General features: G+C 47.8%; 1 protein-coding gene across 2 annotated transcripts in view; it reads right to left on the reverse strand.

Moving 5' to 3' along the window:
• LOC138569485 (NACHT, LRR and PYD domains-containing protein 3-like) overlaps positions 1 to 20,215 on the reverse strand; it is a 347,636-nt gene that overhangs the window by 80,642 nt on the left and 246,779 nt on the right. For both annotated transcript variants that reach the window (XM_069647489.1, XM_069647488.1), the window contains 2 exons: positions 13,830 to 14,000; positions 13,271 to 13,441 (listed from right to left, as the gene is read on the reverse strand). In XM_069647489.1, the coding sequence (XP_069503590.1) occupies positions 13,271 to 13,441; positions 13,830 to 14,000 (342 nt within the window). The remainder of the gene's footprint in view (positions 1 to 13,270; positions 13,442 to 13,829; positions 14,001 to 20,215) is intronic.

Here is a 20,215-nt window from a genome sequence, read left to right on the forward strand (position 1 = left end):
AGCTGTAGTGCAATGTCCTTACTCCTTTAAGAAGCTCAGAAAATGCAACGTGCGCACAAGCAAGAATGCATCAGAGGCCAGCACATTCCCCAGGGGGCAGTCACTGCACCTGTAACCTCACGGTGGGCCCCACTTTCCTAGAAAATAACTCCCAAACAGGCCATGTATGTGTGCATATGTATGGCGTGTGTGTGTATGAATATTTTCTTTAAGTGGAGTTTGGTAGGGTGGGTTGAGAGTCCGGGGGTGACGAGTTGTCCACCGTGGAACACACTACAGGGCATGGTGGGAGGAGGGCGGGGGAGAAAAAGGGGGTGTCGCAGAGGTGTCCCCCACATTGGCAGAGGTCAGGGAAGGGGGCGTTCGGAGGGAATGATGTTTCCCTGCAGCGCCAAAACTGGGCCCGGTGCACCGGCCTTAGGTGAAATCAGTCTGTGAGGTGACATCATTAACAAGGGAAAAGTGTAAAGCTGGTTCATGGACTTCCGGGGTTGTGTCTTAGGCAGAAGCTTAAGGGTTGCAGTGAACATGTGATGTCTATGAGCAGATAACACAATGTTGGCTGTGCTTGAATGCCCCGAAACCCATATCGCTTAACTTGTGACGTTTGCAGTACATTTTGAAACTCTGAGGATCCAAATTAGTTCTCTAGGTATGTTGGGAAGATTCCTACCCGTGCCTGAGGCCGGTGTCTGGGAATGCGCATCATGTTGGTTAGCTGATACACGTGTCATGCATGAAGCTCTTCATCATGACAGAACAACATTAGAACACGCTAAAACAATATGATAAAAGATTGGTAATCTTCAGATAACCTTATAAGCAGAGTGAAAAAGGGAAAAGAGAAATGATAAAATACCAGTGTCTCATAAATGTCTACTGATCCAGGGCTATGTCTACTCAGACGCCATTTTAAAAATGTGCAAGCAATGGCACTATGTATAGTTAAAAGTGAGGAAGTGCCCTGACAAGGTGCACTGTGTGTGTCATGGTGCCCAAGAAGAAGAAGAAGGCTGAATCAGGTGCAATGTGTGGGAAAGGGAAAGATGTGTGTTTGTGTGTGGAAATGATTAGGAATCGTGTGAATGAGATCCTGGGGACCACAACTGAAAGTAAATAAGACTAACTTGACTTACCTGCCATAATAAAGTAATAGTTTGTCATGTGTATTGTTGCAGCTTGTCATCTGTAAATGCACAGGCTGTGCACAGGCAGCTATCTACTGATTGGTGTTGTGTGTTACAGTTTCCCAGTTTCTTCTCTATACCCTTTTTGTTCAATCTTTAAACAGGGGCAGATCAGTAATACAATCCCTGAAGGACATTTACTACCCGCAATACTTCCTGCTGCAGATACCACCTTCAGTTTTTAGATCTTTGTGCATAGTATGTTAAAATAAGGCATTGTGTATGAATATATCTTTGGTATTATTAACACATGTCGCGTAGAGACATCTAGAAAAACACACCGCTGCATAATCCATAGTATGATTATATGATGTGATGTGGCCTTTATAACGTGCCTGTACACAAGTGTTTCTAGGCGCGATAAGACAAGGAGGGGGAAACAAAGGGAGCACAAAATAACGATCTTACTAGGCCTTGTGTCATTCGGATCGCACATGTGCGGGTAAGAGGGAAGGGGAGAAGTGCCGGTGGGGGGAAGGGAAGTGAGAAGTGCACTTAACTCGCAGGTTCAGCCAGCAGGTGGCTCATAAGTGCAGAGAGAAGGGACTATATTGCAGATACAGACCCTTAAGTGCTGGGGAGTCTGGTGGCAGTGCCAACATGCAGGAGGCAGGGCCCGAGTTCAGAGGGTGACCGGGATGACCAGTGCGTGGAGCAGGCAGGTGCATCAGCAGGGAAGAGAAAGAGAGAAAGCGGAAGCGAAAAAGAGGATCTTGAGTTGCTTCCGGAACCAGAGGTGGTTCTACTCAAGTTTGAGAGAGGCAAGGAGGCTGTTCCAGAGGGAGGCGCCAGGCGATGGGTTAGATCTGCCCCCAACTCTCTGCTTGGAGAAGCGTCTGACATTCAGAGAGATGGAGGTGGATGAGCAGAGAGCTCAAGAATGAAGAAGTTATGGAAGAGAAAGTTGGAGGTAGAGCGGTCCCAGAAAGCCTTGTGGACAATGCAGAGGGTTTTGCACTTGATCCTTGCAGCCACAATGAGCCATTGAAGAGATTTCAGAGCTGGAGAGATATGATCCCTGGGCTTGAGGCCAAGACCAAGTCTCACAGTCCTGTTCTGGATATGTTTTAGAGGTCGGAGACTAGAGGCAGGCAGATTTAGAAAGAGGCTGTTGTAATAGTCCAGCCTAGAGAGGACCAGAGCTCTGGAGACAGTGAGCTTCTGGGGGAAAGGGAGAAAAGGAAGAATACCTCTGCGAAGGTGCAGCTGATAGTTTGACTTCTAAGAGACATCAGAGATGTGAGGAGAGAAGGAGAGGGTGGAGTCGAAGATGACACCAAGGAATGGAGCAGGAAGAGGGCCCAGAGTGGGTGGCCAGAGAGAGCGAGGAAAGGAGGGAGCGGGTGTCCCAATGAGGAGGATCTTAGTCTTACTAGTATTAAGGCAGAGATCATTGGTGGCACACCATTCCTGAATTGTCACCAGACAGACAGTCTGGTATGAGAGAAGAAGCAGAGGTGGCTGAGGGGAGCCTGAGAGAGAGCTGAGCGTCAGCATAACATTGAAAATTGGAGCTCAAAGTAGCGATGCAGTGGGCAAGAGGTGCTAGGTAGTGGTTGAAGAGCCAGGGAGAGAGGTTAGACCCATGGGGAACACCGCAAGTAGAGAGAGGGATAGAGGATAGGAAAGACCCCAGTTGGACGTGAGAGGGTCGGTCAATGAGAAAGGTAGTCAACCAGGCCAGGCCCTTATCAGTAACACCAAGGTTGTTGCGGAGGCGATTGAGCAGGATGGCATGGTTGACTGTGTCAAAAGCAGAGGATAGACCACGGAGTATGTGGACAGAAGGGAGATTAGAGTCAAGATTGGAGAGCAAGCATTCACAGGTGTTCAGGAGAGCAGTTTCCGTGCGTCTGGCAGCTCTGAAGCCAAACTTGTGGTCATGGAGGGAACCAACAGATTCAGTATGTAGATTAAGCTGGGAGATGACCAGCTGTTCCAAGAGTTTGCTCAGAAAAGGAGTGATGGAGATCGGGCGATAGTTAGCCGGAGAGGAAGGATCAGCCGAGGGCTTCTTTAGAAGAGGGTTCGCAAGGGAGTGCTTAAGGGGGAGGGGAGCGTCCTAGCGGCAAAGGAATGATTGCAGAAATTGGCCATGGCTGGAGCAGGGGTGTCGATGTGGTCCTTGATGGTTCTGGATGAGCAGGGGAGAACCTGCTTTGACAAGACTTTCATAGATCGAACTTCTCTAGAAACATCGTCATGGGTGAACCGGGGAAAGGAGGAGAAAGGAGGAGGGGAGACGGCCTCAAATGGGCAAGGAGTGGTAGAAGAGAAGTAAGAGGAGGTAGAGGAAGAATGGGTGGACTGGATGTCCTGAGTTTTAGTAGTGAAATGAGAGGCCAAGGCTGTTCAGAGGGTTTAGGAGGGAACAGGAGAGGTAGAGACTGCAGCAGGATTGGCCAGCTCCTTGCAGATTTTGAAAAGTTCATCTGAGCTGTTAGATGCCACAGAGATGAGGTCTTGGATGTAGGCTCTCTCTTTAGAGATGACAGATAGTCTGTACTGCCTTGGGAGCAGGTGGCAGTCAAGTTTGTAAGGGGGTGCGCCCGATGCCCTCCACTTCCTAAGGGCGGTCAGTATAGTACCAAGAGTTACATTTGGATTTGGTCTTCAAGCGGATCCTCATGACAGGGGCAAGGACATCCAGAGTGTTAGAGATAGAGAGATGAAGGTTAGAGTGGGCTGTGTCAGGGTGTGAGTCAGCCGAGGGTGCAGGAGGAGGAGAGAAAGTACCAGCGAAAGCCTCAACTGACACACGCTTCATGGGTCGGATGACCGAGAAGGTAGGTGACATCCTGCGGGGAAGAGAGAGAGAGGTGGGAAGAAAGGAAAAGTGATCACCCCAAGAAGGAGGAGTGGTGAGAGGGTTAGAGAAGGGGATGTCTGAGGAAATCAGAACATCTAGGGTGTGCCCTGCAGAGTGAGTCGGGCCAGAGGGAAGAATAGAGAGAGAGAGAAAGAGAGATAGAGAGAGAGAGAGAGAGAGAGAGAGAGAGAGAGAGAGAGAGAGAGAGAATCACAGAGGTTGCAAAAGAGTCCTGAAGAAGGGCTAGTAGCATCCAGGTGGATGTTCAAGTCTCTGGGGAGGAGAAGCTGAGGCGAAGAGGCAAAGAACGAGGAAGAGAGGTCAGCCCACACAGAGAGGAAGAGGGCGGCCTGGCCAGGTGGCCTGTAGATAGTGGCCACGCAATCAGTGAGAGGCCAGGAGAGATAGAGAGCCTGCAGACCAGGCATTCAACGGAGGAGTAGTCATGCATAGGAATGATAGAAGCAGGGATCCATTCTGGGAAGATGAAAGCTACACCCCCACCAGGACGGTTGGTTCTGGGTTCGGAGAGGATATTGTAGCCATCGGGAAGAAGAATGTCGAAACTTGTGACAGAGCTGGCCGTGAACCAAGTCTCTGTGTAACCGAATATAATAGTACATACACATTCCTTTGATTATTTTTTTACTTTACCAACCTGCGGGAGTCTTAGTGGGACAAATGTTAATCTAAAATGCACAAATGCCGCAGAAATAAAGCTGCAGGTAATTAACCTTTTTCTTTTGGCACATTTATTCTGTTTATGATTCGTATTCTATGCTTAGAGCCCAGCGGAGGTTATTTGATCAGGACAGTTAGGAATACATTATTTAATACTGCGTGTCCCACTTAATCAAGCTTCATTCGAGTGTCTGTTGAATAGTGCTTAGTGAGTGTGTTCATGCGCATGTTGATGATTTACACATGCTTGCCCATAGTAAACTGGCTAGAAAAGCAACAGCTGATCTCAAAAACCTCATAGACTGGGCCCTGAGCATAGCCTGCCATCTTATCTTGCTAACCTGCAGCATTCCTATCAGACTCCAGAGGAATGGGGACTTACACTTTCCACCGGCTGACATCCTGGGCCGCCAGGACTTCCCAGTGGCACCAGGATATCAGGTGGCCGAACAGTGTTACAAGTTCGGCGGCAACCCGCCAGTGGCACCGGCGGTTACCGCCAAACTCGTAATGAAGCCCATTGTGTTAACAATTCTTTCTGCATTGGACTGGTGATAATACAGGTAGGGTAACTGCTTAACATACCATTTAGGTATCACCATATGTGAAAAACATGAGTGTGTTTTTGCAGTCACTGCATGCAACTAATTAACCCTTCTTACAGCTATGATGTAAGAGATGGTAAATTACCTTTCTCAATTAGCTTAAAAAGTGGAATTATTAGGAATTGCAACGCCACACTGACAATGATATGGCATGTTGTGGACCTTCTGTCCACTGGCAGTAATAATCTTTTTACTCACTCAATAAAGGCTTGTGTCATAAGTTTCCTAGGGTCATCCAGACATGGAGCTCTCCGCGTGCACAGCTCCACCCCACTGATGAGGCCCAACAAGGCTGAAACTCGTGTCTGGGTTTGCTGTTGGTACTCTCGTTCAGAAGAGAATTGCCATAGCATTTCGGTGCTGACTGCCCATGTGGGCCGGACAAAGACTGATATGCAAATGGATATTTCCCATCTGTGAAAGGTACAGTGAGCTAAAGTGTGGCTGCAGTCTATTGAGTGGGTACCTTCCCAAAGAACAGACCATTTAGCCGTGTTCATTCTCAAAGAGAGGTGCCTATGGACTATTTTCTGATTGTGCCATTACTACCTTCCACAACATGTAATTGTTTTGCAATCTACTATATGCTGCCAATACATACGTATGAACATTTAATACATTGTTTGATAGACTATATAAAATCATTGCTTTCTGAGCAGTCCAGCAGATTAATGGTATATGTTTTACACCGCCACACTAAATGTTTCCTTTTGTTATGATAACAAAAGCTGCATTTTCTTTACATACATCTGTTAAAATATCCATGCGTCCTTGAGGCAGAGTTAAATGAATGAACTCTATGACTTCAATAGTGAAGCTACTAAATTGATAATCTGCGGTTAGGGGTGAATGATGCCCCCTTGGAAGCAGATGAGTATTTGATTTACCCACAATTTGATATATGCTGCTACTGACATCTGGTATGGGTGGGGTAACATTCCGATCGTTTGCATGTTGGTGCTATTAGCATTAGTGTTACATTCGCATCACCCATCTGCCACCTTTACTCTTAGCACCATTTAAACCCTGGTATAAATAATAGGTTGTCAGTCGGCTCCCTATTTAGACATGCAATATTTATTTAGAAGCATGAAAACAGTCGAGCTGACAAGGCATGCTCACTATCTTGCAATAGTTGGCATTTCTGATTTCATTGTATCACAGAGCATTTGATAGTCTTGCCATCACAATGACATGGGCCAAGGATTTTTCAAGGCTTTTTCTTGCCTTAGCTCTTCAGGAGGTTACACAATTCTTGATATCAATCTGGGCTCACAAAATCTACTAGCCACTAGCATTGGCTAGTCGTTTTTCTGAAGGGTGAGTACCATTTGCATGATACTCAACCTTGCTGGCGAGTATGGGGATGTTAGAAACATATTTTCCATTTACTGCAAACACACTTTGTAGTAAATGGCAAATAGAAGTTTCACTGTGCATGCTTGCCAGCATTGCACTAAATATGAAGTTTGCTTATGGCGACATGCACCATTTTACAAAAAGCACTAGTAAATATTTTGTCACCAGTCCCCTTGGGGCGAGTGCATTTCTCTTGGGTCGAGTATGTAAACTAAGGAACTCGCCCTACAGGTCTAGTGGGATGTTTAACAATTTGCATGGCCAGAGGATTCGAATTCAATGGTACAGGTGTAGCTCTTATTTTCAATTTGACATTGAATATGTATTCCTCGTATTGCACCATTATATGTAGATGACATTTTAAGTGTTAAAATCGCCTCTAAAGAGAACACCACATGGTCTACAGCCCCCTCCGAATGCAGTTCTGAAGTGATGTACAACTTCTTGGCACTAGTCTCCTTTGATGCAGGCTTATAACAAAATGCTTATTGTTGGAGATTTCAGGCTAGATTTTATGAACCCTCGTGATTCCCAAGCCACTGATTTCTGCCTATCTCTGTCAGCAGTCTGGGCTTTTGAGCAAGTTGTTTCTACCCATTCTTATAATAAAGGATGTGTGCATGCCTCATTGGATTTTAGCATGGCAACACCCATTGTTATTCTCTAAATTGGCTGGATCGCAAAGTAGAGTAGATTATTGTCTGAACGTGCTTAGTGGTGACGAATAACAGTAAGACCACAATCTCATTTAGAGATAAGCGGAACCTACAGTCTACCATCCCACTCCAATCATAAATGAGGCACTATCTTGTAACTACTCTATATTAGATGTTAATGCTTGTATTCAACTTTATAATTCCACTCTAAGATATGTGGTTCATACGTCTGCACCCCAGACAACTAAAACTATAAGAATACTTTGGGGAATAATGTATGGTTTGCAGGTGAGCTGCTTTCAGCAGAAACTGATGTTAGAAGGGGCAAAAGGAGAAAGGATCAAACTGGATTGTTAAAATCTGCTGAAGCCTGCTCACCAACCTTCAAGCCATGGCGCAAAGATCTCCAGAAATTCTTCTGAGACCACTGACATGTTTGTGTTCATGCACAACGAGTGCGCCCTAGTCAAAAAAGGTTTCTGAATGTAGGCATCAGCCAGTCCCCCCTAGAAGACTGCATTTTCAGATTTGTCAGAAGCGACCCCCGGTTCACACTGGCGGTGAGCTCTGAAATGCTTGGACAAGGAAAACATCCCCGTGCATCGGTTCACAATAGGCCCATGGGGAGTGCGCAATGCACGAGAAGCTCTATTCGGACCCATGTTATGAAAGCACAGCAGCAGTGTTATGGACCACTGCTGCCCCACTTGCATTCTGTTCCTCAAACAGGAATATACATGCAGTTAGCTTTATTTCACGATCACCAGCCCATTAAGGGGCCCGCAGAATGAAATGCGCGCCTAGAACTCATTTGGCTCCCCGGAGCCTATGAAATGTTAGTGTTGGGTGCATAATTGCAAGGGGGGGGTAACGAATCATTTGCACTGTACGCAGTTCCTGAGAAATATGCAGGTCCTCGTGTGTGAATACAGTTCCCTGCTCATTTCTTAGATTGGTGCAAACTAAAAAAGTGGCCAATCTGCGCTTGTTTTACTGGGATGATTAATCAGGCCCAAAACATCTGCTTTAAGATCAGAAATTGACCGGCAAGTGAAAGCCTCATTTGGAAATGAGGAGGTGAATCCTGACATTCAACCGGAAGGACTGTCTCTCCGTAGATTGTCATCATCGTCAACACCACAGCCGCGCCGCCATTAAGCACATGATACACAATGAATAGTACCACCGTCTGTGGTGACCCTTGACATCTTTACCTTTGGCCATGCTTGGTCCCCATATCATCAATGGCTCCTCTTGTTTTGCTTTCCGACCACAAACCTTTGAGCATTCCTGTGCCAGGCCCTTTTATAGAAACCCTCTCTAGACTCCACCAACCCTGGTAACTGTAGGGCCATCAGAGATGTGTCATTCGTTCTTAAAACCTTGGCTGCAGTGGCCACACCATCCAGGTGTGGAGATGTGAAAAGTGCTGCTGCACTGGCAGTCTAGTTTTAGGCCTTGTTTGTCACAGAGACTCAGTGTTGGATGCCAAGGATAACTTAGTCCAATTGCAGGGTAGTAAAGTTGGAGGGGTTCTGACGCGTCTGGACATGTCGTCCGCACTCAACACCAATGAGACATTAAGCGCTGGTGGCAGGGGTGGACGGAAAATGGATTAGACCTTTCCTTACTGACAGTCCCTCCAGAGCCAGGGTGGGCACCCGGGAGTCCTATGCTCGCCTGTTGACCGTGGTGTTGTGCAAGGCTCATGTTTGCCACCTCTTTAGACATTTAATTCAACTCTGCATTCCTGGCTGCTCAAAGCGTTGCTATTTCTCAGCAATAAGCTGATGACAGTTTGATCCTCTTCATGGTAAAGGGAGGGCCTGGTGATACTCTCTCACGCGTGGGGAGCTGTGTGGCCATTGAGCTGTGAATGAACAACAGTTGTCTCATCCTTAATCTAAGAATGGGTTCTTGGTACTTGAACGGACCCCGTTTGCTCTCAGACGTCCATTCCCTAATTACCCCTTTTTTACCCCAAATCCTAAAAAATACTGCAAGTCCTTTTGACTTCTCACTATCCCAGTGTGTAATTTATAAAAAAAAGAAGTGCTAGGGCCCAAATATTTTCTTGCACATCACCAATAACTCGGGCGGGCAGCTCCCAGCCCAATGGCACCCTCCATGCCTGCTCCATACAGTGCCAACATCATTGGTGTTAAGGCTGCAAATACCATCGGTTCATTGAGGCTGATGGATGCATGCTGTGATTTACAGATACCAATCGACATAACATATTGGATCTGATTAATGGAACGTTTTCCGATGGGATTGCGCCATTATAAAACACTTCCATGAATCAGGCCCATTGTGTCTTGAAATAATATAAGTATTTAAGTGTTTCTTTAAAACACATTATTGTTTATATTTTGCTCTGATCCTATCAGTGGCTAGTAGAACATTTTAACAATCTAGCAACAGAAAATAAGAACCAACAAGCTTTCCTTCTATCGTAAATTATTGGACAAATGCAGGCAGAATCGTTACTGAACTGATGAATGTGCCAGTCAAACACTGCAGCAAGATCATCTTCCTTGGTTTGGCACTCATGCCAGGCACTCCTCTTTGATATTGCCCTTTTCAGTAACCTTGCCCCTGTGTTGACACTTCTGGCTGGTGTCTGTCCTGGTGTCGTCAACCTACTTTGCTGGTTATTACAGTAGAACATTTGCAGCAATGTCAAGCAGGTTCATTGGAGCAGCGTGTGGGCATGACCAGCATCAGTGGCCAACATGGTCACCTTCTAACTCATTGTTGTTCATGAAAATGGATAAATAGCCATGATCTGGCAACCTGGGTTATCAAGTTCGTGAATACCAATGAAAAAGCCCAGGATGAAGAGACCCAGGTCAGTCCACACTGTTGTGTTTATATTACTATGACTAACTTATGGTTATAATAATAAAGTTGCCATAACACCACAACATAATCCAGCTAGGAGTAGAAATAAGTGCCGGGCTCAGAAATAGGTGCCAGGGATGAGCCCTGGCAAGCCCCACCCCCCACGAATTACGCAATGTACAATGCACAACATCCATGTACTCACCATCACAACTTCGACAAAGGAACAAGTTATCTTTCTACATCAACCCAGACATGTTTTTATCTGAAGATGACTGTGCTCTTGGTTTGTGGAAATATTGGGTTGAGACTGGTTATTGTAACATCTTCTTAGAGGCACACCACCAAGTCACGCAATGAGCCTAATTCCAAGGTTGGTGCTAGTCATGGCGCTATTAGCGTCATGACTAGCACCAATAACGGGACCGTGTCCGCCCTCGTTCATTGGGGATTTACCGGTCCAGTCCGACCTTGGCGGGACCAGTAAGTCCCCATTGAAAATGCCATTCCCCATTCCCATTTCAGCCCCCATAGGGCTCAATGGGAAGGGGGAAGGTGCTAATAATGTACCGCAAATTGCGGTACCGTATTTAGCTCTGAAGTCCCTTAACGGGCCCCATCCATAACACCTGGTAAAACCAGGCATTAAGGAAGGGACCCGCTAAGGGACCTCGGAATTGGGCGCAAAGGGATTACCGGCACCGGTGTCCTTAACGGTGCCCGGTATCCCTTTGCGCCCACCCCGTAATGAGGCCCAATGTCTACATGTCCAATTAAACTCTGTCACAGAACAGTGACTAGTGCCCCCAGCAGGGAACCCATCACACCTGCTTGGAGGCAGCTTCTTTTGCTTCCTATCAAGGCAGCGTTGCATTCATGGCCCTTGCGTTGGCCTATCTGGCTCTTTATGGACCAGAGCCGCTATACCTTCAGGATGACATCATCAAAAGGCGCTCTCCTACGAGGACACTATACACTGTCTATTGCTTCAACCCCACACTTTAAACATGCCCAATCCCTGGGGATTTCCATCTGGGTTCTAATAACCAAAATGTAGAATTCCCTCTTGAAAGATGTCCAATGCACTGACCATTTCCTGGCCTTCAGAAAAAAATGAACTAATCTCTTTAAGGGGTCATCTCTTCTGCCCCTTGCTATCCTTTCTGAATAGCCCGGCACTGTCTTGCTCACTGGATTGTATTGTATTATTTATTTATATAGCGCCTACACACATGAAAGTGTTTCAAAGCGCTCAAGGGGGGTGGGAACAAGGGGAAAAACAACAGTCATGCAGAGCCCTTGAAATTCTGAGACGATAATAGTCTGCACAGGCAGAATAAGTGTGTAAAATACATTTAACAGTTGAGACACAGCAAATAGGCCTGACGGCGATTCTGCAGTTTTACCAGTGCGATTAAGGGGAGAAGACAAGAGAGAAAAGACAGATGATCATCAGGCATGTTGCATTTGGGTCATGCAAGTGCATAGTCACAGGGAGAGGGAGGTCCAAGTGCACCCAGTCGGCGGAAACTGGGGTAAGTGCAGATAGAGACACTCTCTTGGGTTATACTAAGTGTAGTAAGGTGGGTGGGAGTAGGGCCCTGAGGCAAGTGCGAGAGAGGACTGGCACGCTAGCCCGGGACCGGTGAGACTCTGAGGTACACCAGGAAACCAGTCAGCAAGCTGTAAGGAAGAGGAGGTAGAGATGGAGAGAGCAGAGGGAGAGGTTAGCAGGGTAGAGGGAGAGCGAAGGAAGAGGAGAAGAGGAAGGTCTTCATAAATTTCCAGAACTTTAGAAGGTCAGTCTCAAGACGGAGGGCGCCAGGGGGGCTGTTCCAGAGGGAGGCACCTGCTGAGGATAAGGATCTCCCTACAAATGACTGCTTGGGGAACCGGCTCACTCGCAGAAGGTTGGACGTAGATGAGCAGAGGGCTCAAGAGGGACAGTATTTAGGTAAGCAACATTGCAGGTAAGTAGGTCCCAGTAACCAGAAAGCCTTGTTGACAATGCAGAGGGTCTTTGACTTGATCCTTGCAGCCACAGGGAGCTAGTGAAGAGATGTCAGCGCCGAGAAACTCAGTACCTGGGCTTGAGGCCATGGATAAGTCTCCCCGTTCTATTCTGGATGAGTTGCAGAGGTTGCAGGGCAGAGGAAGGGAGGTTGAGAAATCATCCAGCCTAGAGAGAACCAGGGCCCTGGAGACAGTGAGCCACTGGGGGAAAGTAAGAAAAGGAAGAGTACCTCTGAGGAGGTGTATCTGATAGACTTTTTAGAGATGTCAGCAAAAGTGGGAAAGCGGGAGCAGGGGTCCCAATGCAAACGATGTCCGTCTTACTGGCGTTGAGGCAGAGGTCGTTTGCAGCACAACATGACTGAATAGCGGACAGTCAGATATGAGCAACGAGGAGGAGGCGGCTGAGGGTAGCCTGAAGGAGAGTAGCGTGCCATCCACGTAACACTGGAAGTTAGAGGTGAGTGGCAATCACACGTGCCAAGGGAGCCATATAGACAGTGAAGAACCAAGGGGAGAGGTTAGATCCCTGAGGAATGCCACAAGTTGAGAGAGCAATAGTAGAGAGAAAGGCTCTCAGTTCCACCTGAGATGGGCGATCGGAGAGAAGGAAGATTAACCATACCAGAGCCTGATCTGTATTTCCCAGGGTGTCACAGAGACGTGCGATGAGGATGTTGTGGTTAATCATGTCAAAGGCAGAGGAGAGGTCAAGGTGAGTGAGGACAGAGGGAGTGTTAGTGTCAAGATTTGAGAGCAGGTCTTCACAGGTGTTCAGAAGAGCAGTTTTACGTGCCTCTGGAGGCCGTAAAGCCAGATTGATGGTCATGGAAGCAGCTAATAGATTCAGTGTGGAGGGTCATCTGAGAGATAGCCAACTTCTCCAGGAGTTTGCCCAAGAAAGGAGTGATAGAGATAGGGTGGTAGTTTGCCGGTATGGAGGGGTCGGCAGAGGGTTTCTTGAGCAGAGGGTGCACAAGGGAGTGCTTAAGGACAGCTGGGGAAACTCCAGTGGAAAAGGAGAGATTGCAGAGAGATTGCACTGGGCCATTAACGCCACATAAATACAAATGTCAAGAAATAAGAGCAAAAGAGGTCATGTTCTTGTCCACTCACTTCAGATATTGGAGGCTGGTTGCAAGGAGCTGCAGCTCTGAGCAAAGAAGATTGATAGCTTCATCCCCCAGGCCACTGCTGCTGAGTTCCAGGCTGGTCAGGAGTGGGTTTGTGGCCACAACGGCGCAGAGGTGCGGGATGCACAGTCTGGTGAGGGTGTTTCCAGAAATCCTTCATGAAAAGAAGGGGATAGATAAAACACGGGTCATTGGGATTGGATGGGTTGGCACGATGGAGCTAGGTGAAGGAATCAGTGGACTTGGAGCCCGAAATCTCCTCTCAACCCGTGCAGTGACCACTTCAGAGGGTGGCCGCAATTAAACGAACACTTAAATAGCACACTTACTCCCCCACTCGTATCCTTGCTAAAAGGAAGTTAGTAGTATGCTTGCTTTTAGTGAAAGTGTTTGACATTGACATAAGGCACGTGGCTAGGAACAGGACAACTGTATCTGTCAAGTACAAAATCTGACCTCCCAGTCGACAACTAGCCATCTTCAGGTTAACCATAACACAGTACAACTGAGGAGTACCAAACCCCGGCCAGGGGGCATCTCACTTGAATGTCTTGAGTTGACTCTTGGCCAACTTCAGCACTGTGCAGATCTGCCGCAGGCCAGCATCGAAGAGCTGGGTTTTCCACAGGATAATCTCGCTAGGATTGTGGCGGGGAATAGCCCAGGAGCAGAAAGGAAGGATCTCGTCTCCCGGGACGCAGCGAACGACCAACCTAAAAGAATGTAAAAAAAGATTGACCACGTCAATACCATTCCCTTTCCTTCAGTGAAAAGGTTTTCTGTATTTTGCTTCTATGCTTTCATACTGCATCAAATCACCACCATCGTAGTTTCAGCACGCTGAGACATGTCCGTGGAGTGGCCTATTTGGCCCATGACCGGGGTAGCCAGACCTCAGTCTGCGGAAGGAAAATGAGTGAAGGGAAGACAAACAGTTGGAAAGCAGGGGAATAGAGACTACAAAATCAAGGGAAGGACTGATGCAGTGGGGGAAGAATGTTTTGTGATAGCATGGGTGCATGTCGCTACTGTGATGGACCCACAAAGGTTTATAATGCAGAAAGAAGGGTGTGTCCTAAAGTGATGTGATGATTGTATTGTACTTCAAAGAGAGAGTTGCAAAATTGGCAGTCACTACATAGTCTAATTTTTGGACACATGACAGGCTCAAGATTGTGTTTGGGAAACCCTTCAAGTTTAGTGGCATCAGTTGCCCCGGTCATACATTTACATTTTGCCGCAGGTGAGCTCAAGAATACTCATCCCAGCACTGCCAGGCCTGAAGGCCAAGAGCGGCCTGGTCAAAAATTGACGGCGTAGAAAACAGAGATGTTGCTGGATAACAAAAGGTGGGGATTGAATAAGTGACATATTGATAGCCTGACACGGAATTGAGCAAAAATGGCGTAAAACCTGAACCAGGATAATGGTTATAAATCAAAGAAGCAAACCCCTATGTCAGTGGTAGGGTGACCAGACTTCCCGGTTTTCCCAGGACAGTCTGGGGAAATCACCCTCCGTCCCAGGGTCCTGTGATTTTTTTCAATTTCCAAACCCCGTCCAGGGATTGGAAGGCTGGCTGAGTCAGGACCCTGTTTTTTCTGGGACCCGATTTCGAAATCCTGAAATCAAGTCCAGGCGCAACTCTTCCTGCATGTAAATGTGGGCGTGAATGCTTTTCATGACCCCATTTCCTCCCCCTTCCCCTCCCCGGCGTGAGCCTGTGAGCACACCCCCTCGCCCCCCCCCTGCAACAGGCCAGCAACATAGAAGTAGGACTACTGTTTTATCGTAGTCCTACCTCTATGCCTATGGCCTGTCCCGGTATTAAAAAAAAGAAATCTGGTCACCCTAGAGTGGTCTTCAAACTTCTTTCATGCTGAGCCCTATAGAGTAAAAATAGTGTTTTGATGCCCCCCACATGCTATATCTGCTTATATTTTCTATTGAAAGCAATCCCTGTACTCCCTTTTTGAAGAGCCTTGCCCTCCACCCTGCCCCCCGACATCCTTCGAGGACCCCGTAGAGGGGCCAGCACCACAGTTTGAAGACCACTGCCCTAAATGATTAACCTCAAATACACACTCACTCCCCCCTCACGCCTCCCCCCTCACAGCTGAAACCTATAGGAAAAGTTGCTAAGGCAGGGGCAGCCAATGCACACAATCTTCAAAACATTGAAAAATCGCCTTTATACCGTGAAAGTTTTAAAGGAGACACGGACACAGAGCAGAACCCAGAATCTGGGGAGCGGGCCAGATGTGCAGTCCAGTTTGCAGCTGTACCATTGCAAACTAAAAGCTGAGATCCGCAGGAATGTGTCCCATATCGCGGGGCTAGTAGCCATGCTCAGTAGCCGATAAAGCCAGACCTGGCTACCGAAATACATTCCCTTCGCCTTCCCTTATTGGAAGGAACGAGAGAGAAGAACACATTGAAATGTGCTTGGCCCCGGGCAAGAAGAGGCTTATTGAATTCCAGACGGCATGAGGCGCGGCACAGGATCAAATATGCAACGTTGCGATATATGAGAACATTTTCTGCCACGGCTACTTTAATTTAGCGCGTCGGAAAGTGACTCTGCACTGCCAACAAACACCCTGACACACAGAATGGTGCAAATTGTATTTTTGCGGTGCAAAGTCACTCTGCAGTGCAAAAATACACTTTGCACCACTCTATGAATCATGGTGTTTGTTGGCAGTGCAAAGTCACTTTGCACCGTGCTAAAAGTTCCATGAATCAGGCAGGCCCTTAGTGCAGGAAAATGAACAACTCATTTATGAAAGTCTTGGTGCAATTAGGGCGGATTCAGGGAGCGGGGTGGGACTACTGCAGGGCTGCACAAAGTATTTGGCTGGAGGCCGGTGCCATATAAGTCCCATAGAGTAGGCCAAACTATCTATCAGAATGAGCGGGTGGTACGGGCGTTAGTAATTTATATTTATTACTTTTTTACGGTAACACGTGATACATTGCCTTTTAATGCCATTGCCATTTTTATTTCTTTTATTTTGGGACTGGAATCATGTTATTAATAGAAGTAGAAACGAACATATCTTACTGGACCACAGAGGCTTCACACAGACTTGGAAATGAAATGACTTTAGGCCACACAACCCTGGATCATTAAAGTTATGTGACTTGGAGGGTCATAAATGATGTCGAGAAGGGCCATGTTGTGAGCTGCTGGACTAATGTCTATGCCAGTGTGGGGGCAGGAGGTGGCAAGGAGGGGAGATGGCAGGCAGATGGGGGCTTGCTATAAAAGCCAAGCAAGTAAGAACTGTCAAAGGCAAGAGTGGGTGTTTATATGTTAATGTTAAAGGATATTTGTACCGCGCACTATCACCACCGGAGTGTTCCCCTGGCGCTCTGGCGGCTCTGAAAGAGGGATAGGGAGGGTGAGTTAGTGGGAGGAAGCTGGAAAAGTGCAAGAGAGCAGTGATGTGCTGTTGGCAGCCACAGCCTGGTGGGTCCGTTGGCTGGGCCTGGGGTGTTTGCGGCTGGTAGTCGTTGTGTACTGTTGTGTGAGTCTATGTGCGTTTTTGTTTTGTTGTTGCAATGTAGTGAAGTTTGTTTGGTTTGTTGTGCTGTAGGTTTGTGGTTGTTTGGTTTAGAGTTGAGAGGTGTATGCAGAGGGGGAAATTGTTAGTGGATTGGTTAGTTGGCATCTCTGTCTCAAAGTGAGGCGCTGTGTTAGCGTAATCTCCCTGGAAAGGGTGTGGGGGCATTTCTGCGCTTCTGTCCTGATCTGGGCCTGTCCGGTATTCACAGTCCCTTTCACATCTGGCCTCCACTTCCATCAACTTCCTTCATAACCTTACCTGCCTTACTTTCCCACTCAGTTCGAGTGTGGTGATTGCTAACATGTAGAAAACTCTATAACAGTCTGGTACCTGGTAGCAATTATGGAGCGAGTGAGGATGTTGGCTGGAATTGGCTGGGGTTTTTGATTCTGTCTTAATGGGTGTCGCTTGTGCTCTATTTGACTTGGTGTTACCTGTCTAGTTGTGGTGGGAGTTTCTTAGTCGGTTCTGGATGTTGTCAGTGTTCTCTTTTTTTTTATCAATAAGTTTTTATTAACCATTTGTGATTCATACAACAAAGAGCATTAACAGGAAGAAAAAACAACCCCAGAACCTCCTAAGCCCCTTTTCCCCACCCCACCCCCTGTCCTCCCCCCAACCCACCCCGATTCTACAGGTTCTCTGAGCGGCCAAGTTCAACAAGTAGGAGAAAGAAAATGGGTAGCACACTTCAACTTTGAAAGTCCGATTCATCTTGAGGGCTAACTATGCCCAACAGCTCCATCGCCCTGGGGCACCAGGCCCGGCGGGCTCCCGTCTTTAAGAAGGACAACAGGGCAGCCCAATCTGAGTAAAATCTCAAGTGCATGCCTTGAATCGCATAGGTGAGCCACTCCATCGCCACCGTTGCCCACAGTTTCATCACCCACTCGTGTTCCTGAGGCGGGTCCTTTGACTTCCACTTCCTGGCCAGGACCATTGCCGCTGACATCATCATTATTACATATAGTTTGCGGTCAGCTTTGGTGGACAGGGTGGCAAGCATTCCGTTAAGGCCCACTACGTCGTGCCCCCCACCTCCATCTTGCAAAGGACCCAGCACCTGAGTTATCGCCTGCCGAACTAAAGACCAAAAGGCAGCCAGTTTCGGGCATTCCCACCAAATGTGAGCCCAGGATCCCACTTCGCTGCACTCCCTCCAGCAAAGCGCTGAGTGTGTGGGGTACATCTTGTTTAACTTAAGCGGGGTACAGTACCATCTAAGTAGCAGCTTCAGCCACATATCCCGGATTTGAATAGACCTAGCGAGTTTCGGGATTTGGGACCACAGCCTAAGCCATTCCTGCTCCCCTACCCCAGCCCTTAGATCAGTCTCCCATTTACCCATGCAGGAATGTAGTGCCTCTTCTCGTTTTATGAGCTTATAAATAGACGAAACCAACGCCCTATCCCCCGAGTTGGTATCTAAATACTTTTCAAATTGGGTAAGAGGGCGCGAACCCGGGCGTCTTACAGACGGGTGGGAGATCCAGTGCTGAACTGGAGGTATGACAATCGCTGTTGCTCCCCCACACCAAAGTCTTTCTTGCAGTGCTCGAACCTTTTCACCTCGCCTTCGACGAGCAAGTCTTGCAGCATCCTACATCCCCCTGAGAACCATGGATCGAAACTCGGCGCGGGGGTGGCAGCCGGAGTGAATTGCGGGTTTCAATGCAGGGGAGAATATGGGGAAGGGAAGGTAGTGATCTGAGCCCTATGGACTGCCTGATCCCATGCATCCCCGGTAGCCGATGTTATAGCGCTACAATACATTCTGTGTGGCCTATCTTGCTTCGGCAACCACAGGACACCCTCTAGGTCAGAACCCACTAACGGTCTATCCATTGGTCTCCAGACTTTGCCCCTGTCATTCCTCTGCCAATCCCTAATTACCCTAAGCTGCGCAGCTAAGTAATACACACGAAAATCTGGCTGCCCCACTCTCCCCCTCTCAGGCAAGGCTTTCATAATGGGAGCCGCCACCCTCGGGCGCTTTCCGCTCCAAACAAACCGACTAGTTATCTTTTGCAGAGCCCTGAAGAAGGATGTAGGGACTTGTACCGGTAGGGTGATGAAGTGATACATGATCAGTGGCAGGATTGAAATCTTTAAAGCGTTGACTCTACCCAACCACGAGATCTCAAGGGGGCCCCAGTCCACTAACTTAGATTTCACCTTCTGGAGGAGCGGCGGATAGTTCACTACGTACAATTGGTCCACTTTCTTGGTCAGATATACCCCCAGGTACTTCAACGAGGATTCTACCCATCTGTATTTGTGGACCTTGGCGAGATCCCGAATTTCAGAGGGCGTCAGGGTTAGGGGGAGAACCTCAGACTTGTGGGCGTTGACTTTTAGGCCTGCCACCTTACCAAACTTGTCCAGCTCTCTTGCCACCGCCTGCAAGGATAAGATCGGGGAGGTTAGGGAGAATATCATATCATCGGCAAAGGCCGTGATCTTGTGGGCCTCGCCTCCGAATGGGATACCCTTGATGTCCTCAGCTGCACGAACCTCTGCCAGAAATGGTTCCAGGTGAAGGGCATACAGGAGCGGCGACATGGGGCATCCCTGCTTGGTGCCCCTTTCCACACGTATCGGTGCAGTAACCTGGCCATTTATCGCTAAGCGTATGACAGGGTTTTGGTAACCAGCCTTCACCCGGGCTATAAAGCCCGCTCCGAAACCCATTCGCTCCAGGACCGCAAACAGGAACCCCCACTCCACCCGATCAAATGCCTGCTCGGCATCGATAGCCAGCAGAAGGGCAGGAATATACTTTTTCTGGGACTTTTCAATCAGGTGCGTGAGCCGCCTGACATTATCCAAGGTTTGTGTACCCCGTATAAAACCTGACTGGTATCCCTGAATTAGTTAGGGGAGGATAGGCTCTAGACGATTGGCCAGGACCTTAGCATGAATGTTGGCATCGACGTTCATTAGCGCTATAGGACGGTAGGACGCGCAGTAAATCGGATCCTTACCTTGCTTATGAAGCAAGATCACTTTAGCTTTGTTCATGGATCCTGGGAGTTGCCCCGCAGAGCCTATGCAATTAAATAATTTAGTGAGGGCGGGAATCAAGGCCTCCTTGTGGGTTTTATAGCATTCTGCAAGGAACCCATCTGGGCCCGGGGCTTTACCTGATGGAAGATTATTAATGACCCTCCTCACTTCATCTGTCATGATCTCGAGTTCCTGCGTGTCCCTATCGACCTGCGACAACCTCCGGACACCAACATCCCGAAGGTATGACTCTTGCTGAGGAAAACTTGAACTGTAAAGGGCAGTATAGAATTTAGTAAAAGCCCCGTCAATGTCCGAATGCGACGTGAGCAAGCCCCCTACTCACCTTTTAT

The sequence above is a fragment of the Ambystoma mexicanum genome, chromosome 2q, assembly GCF_040938575.1.
Source record: "Ambystoma mexicanum isolate Mex_15411 chromosome 2q, UKY_AmexF1_1, whole genome shotgun sequence".
Taxonomy (NCBI): Eukaryota; Metazoa; Chordata; class Amphibia; order Caudata; family Ambystomatidae; genus Ambystoma; species Ambystoma mexicanum.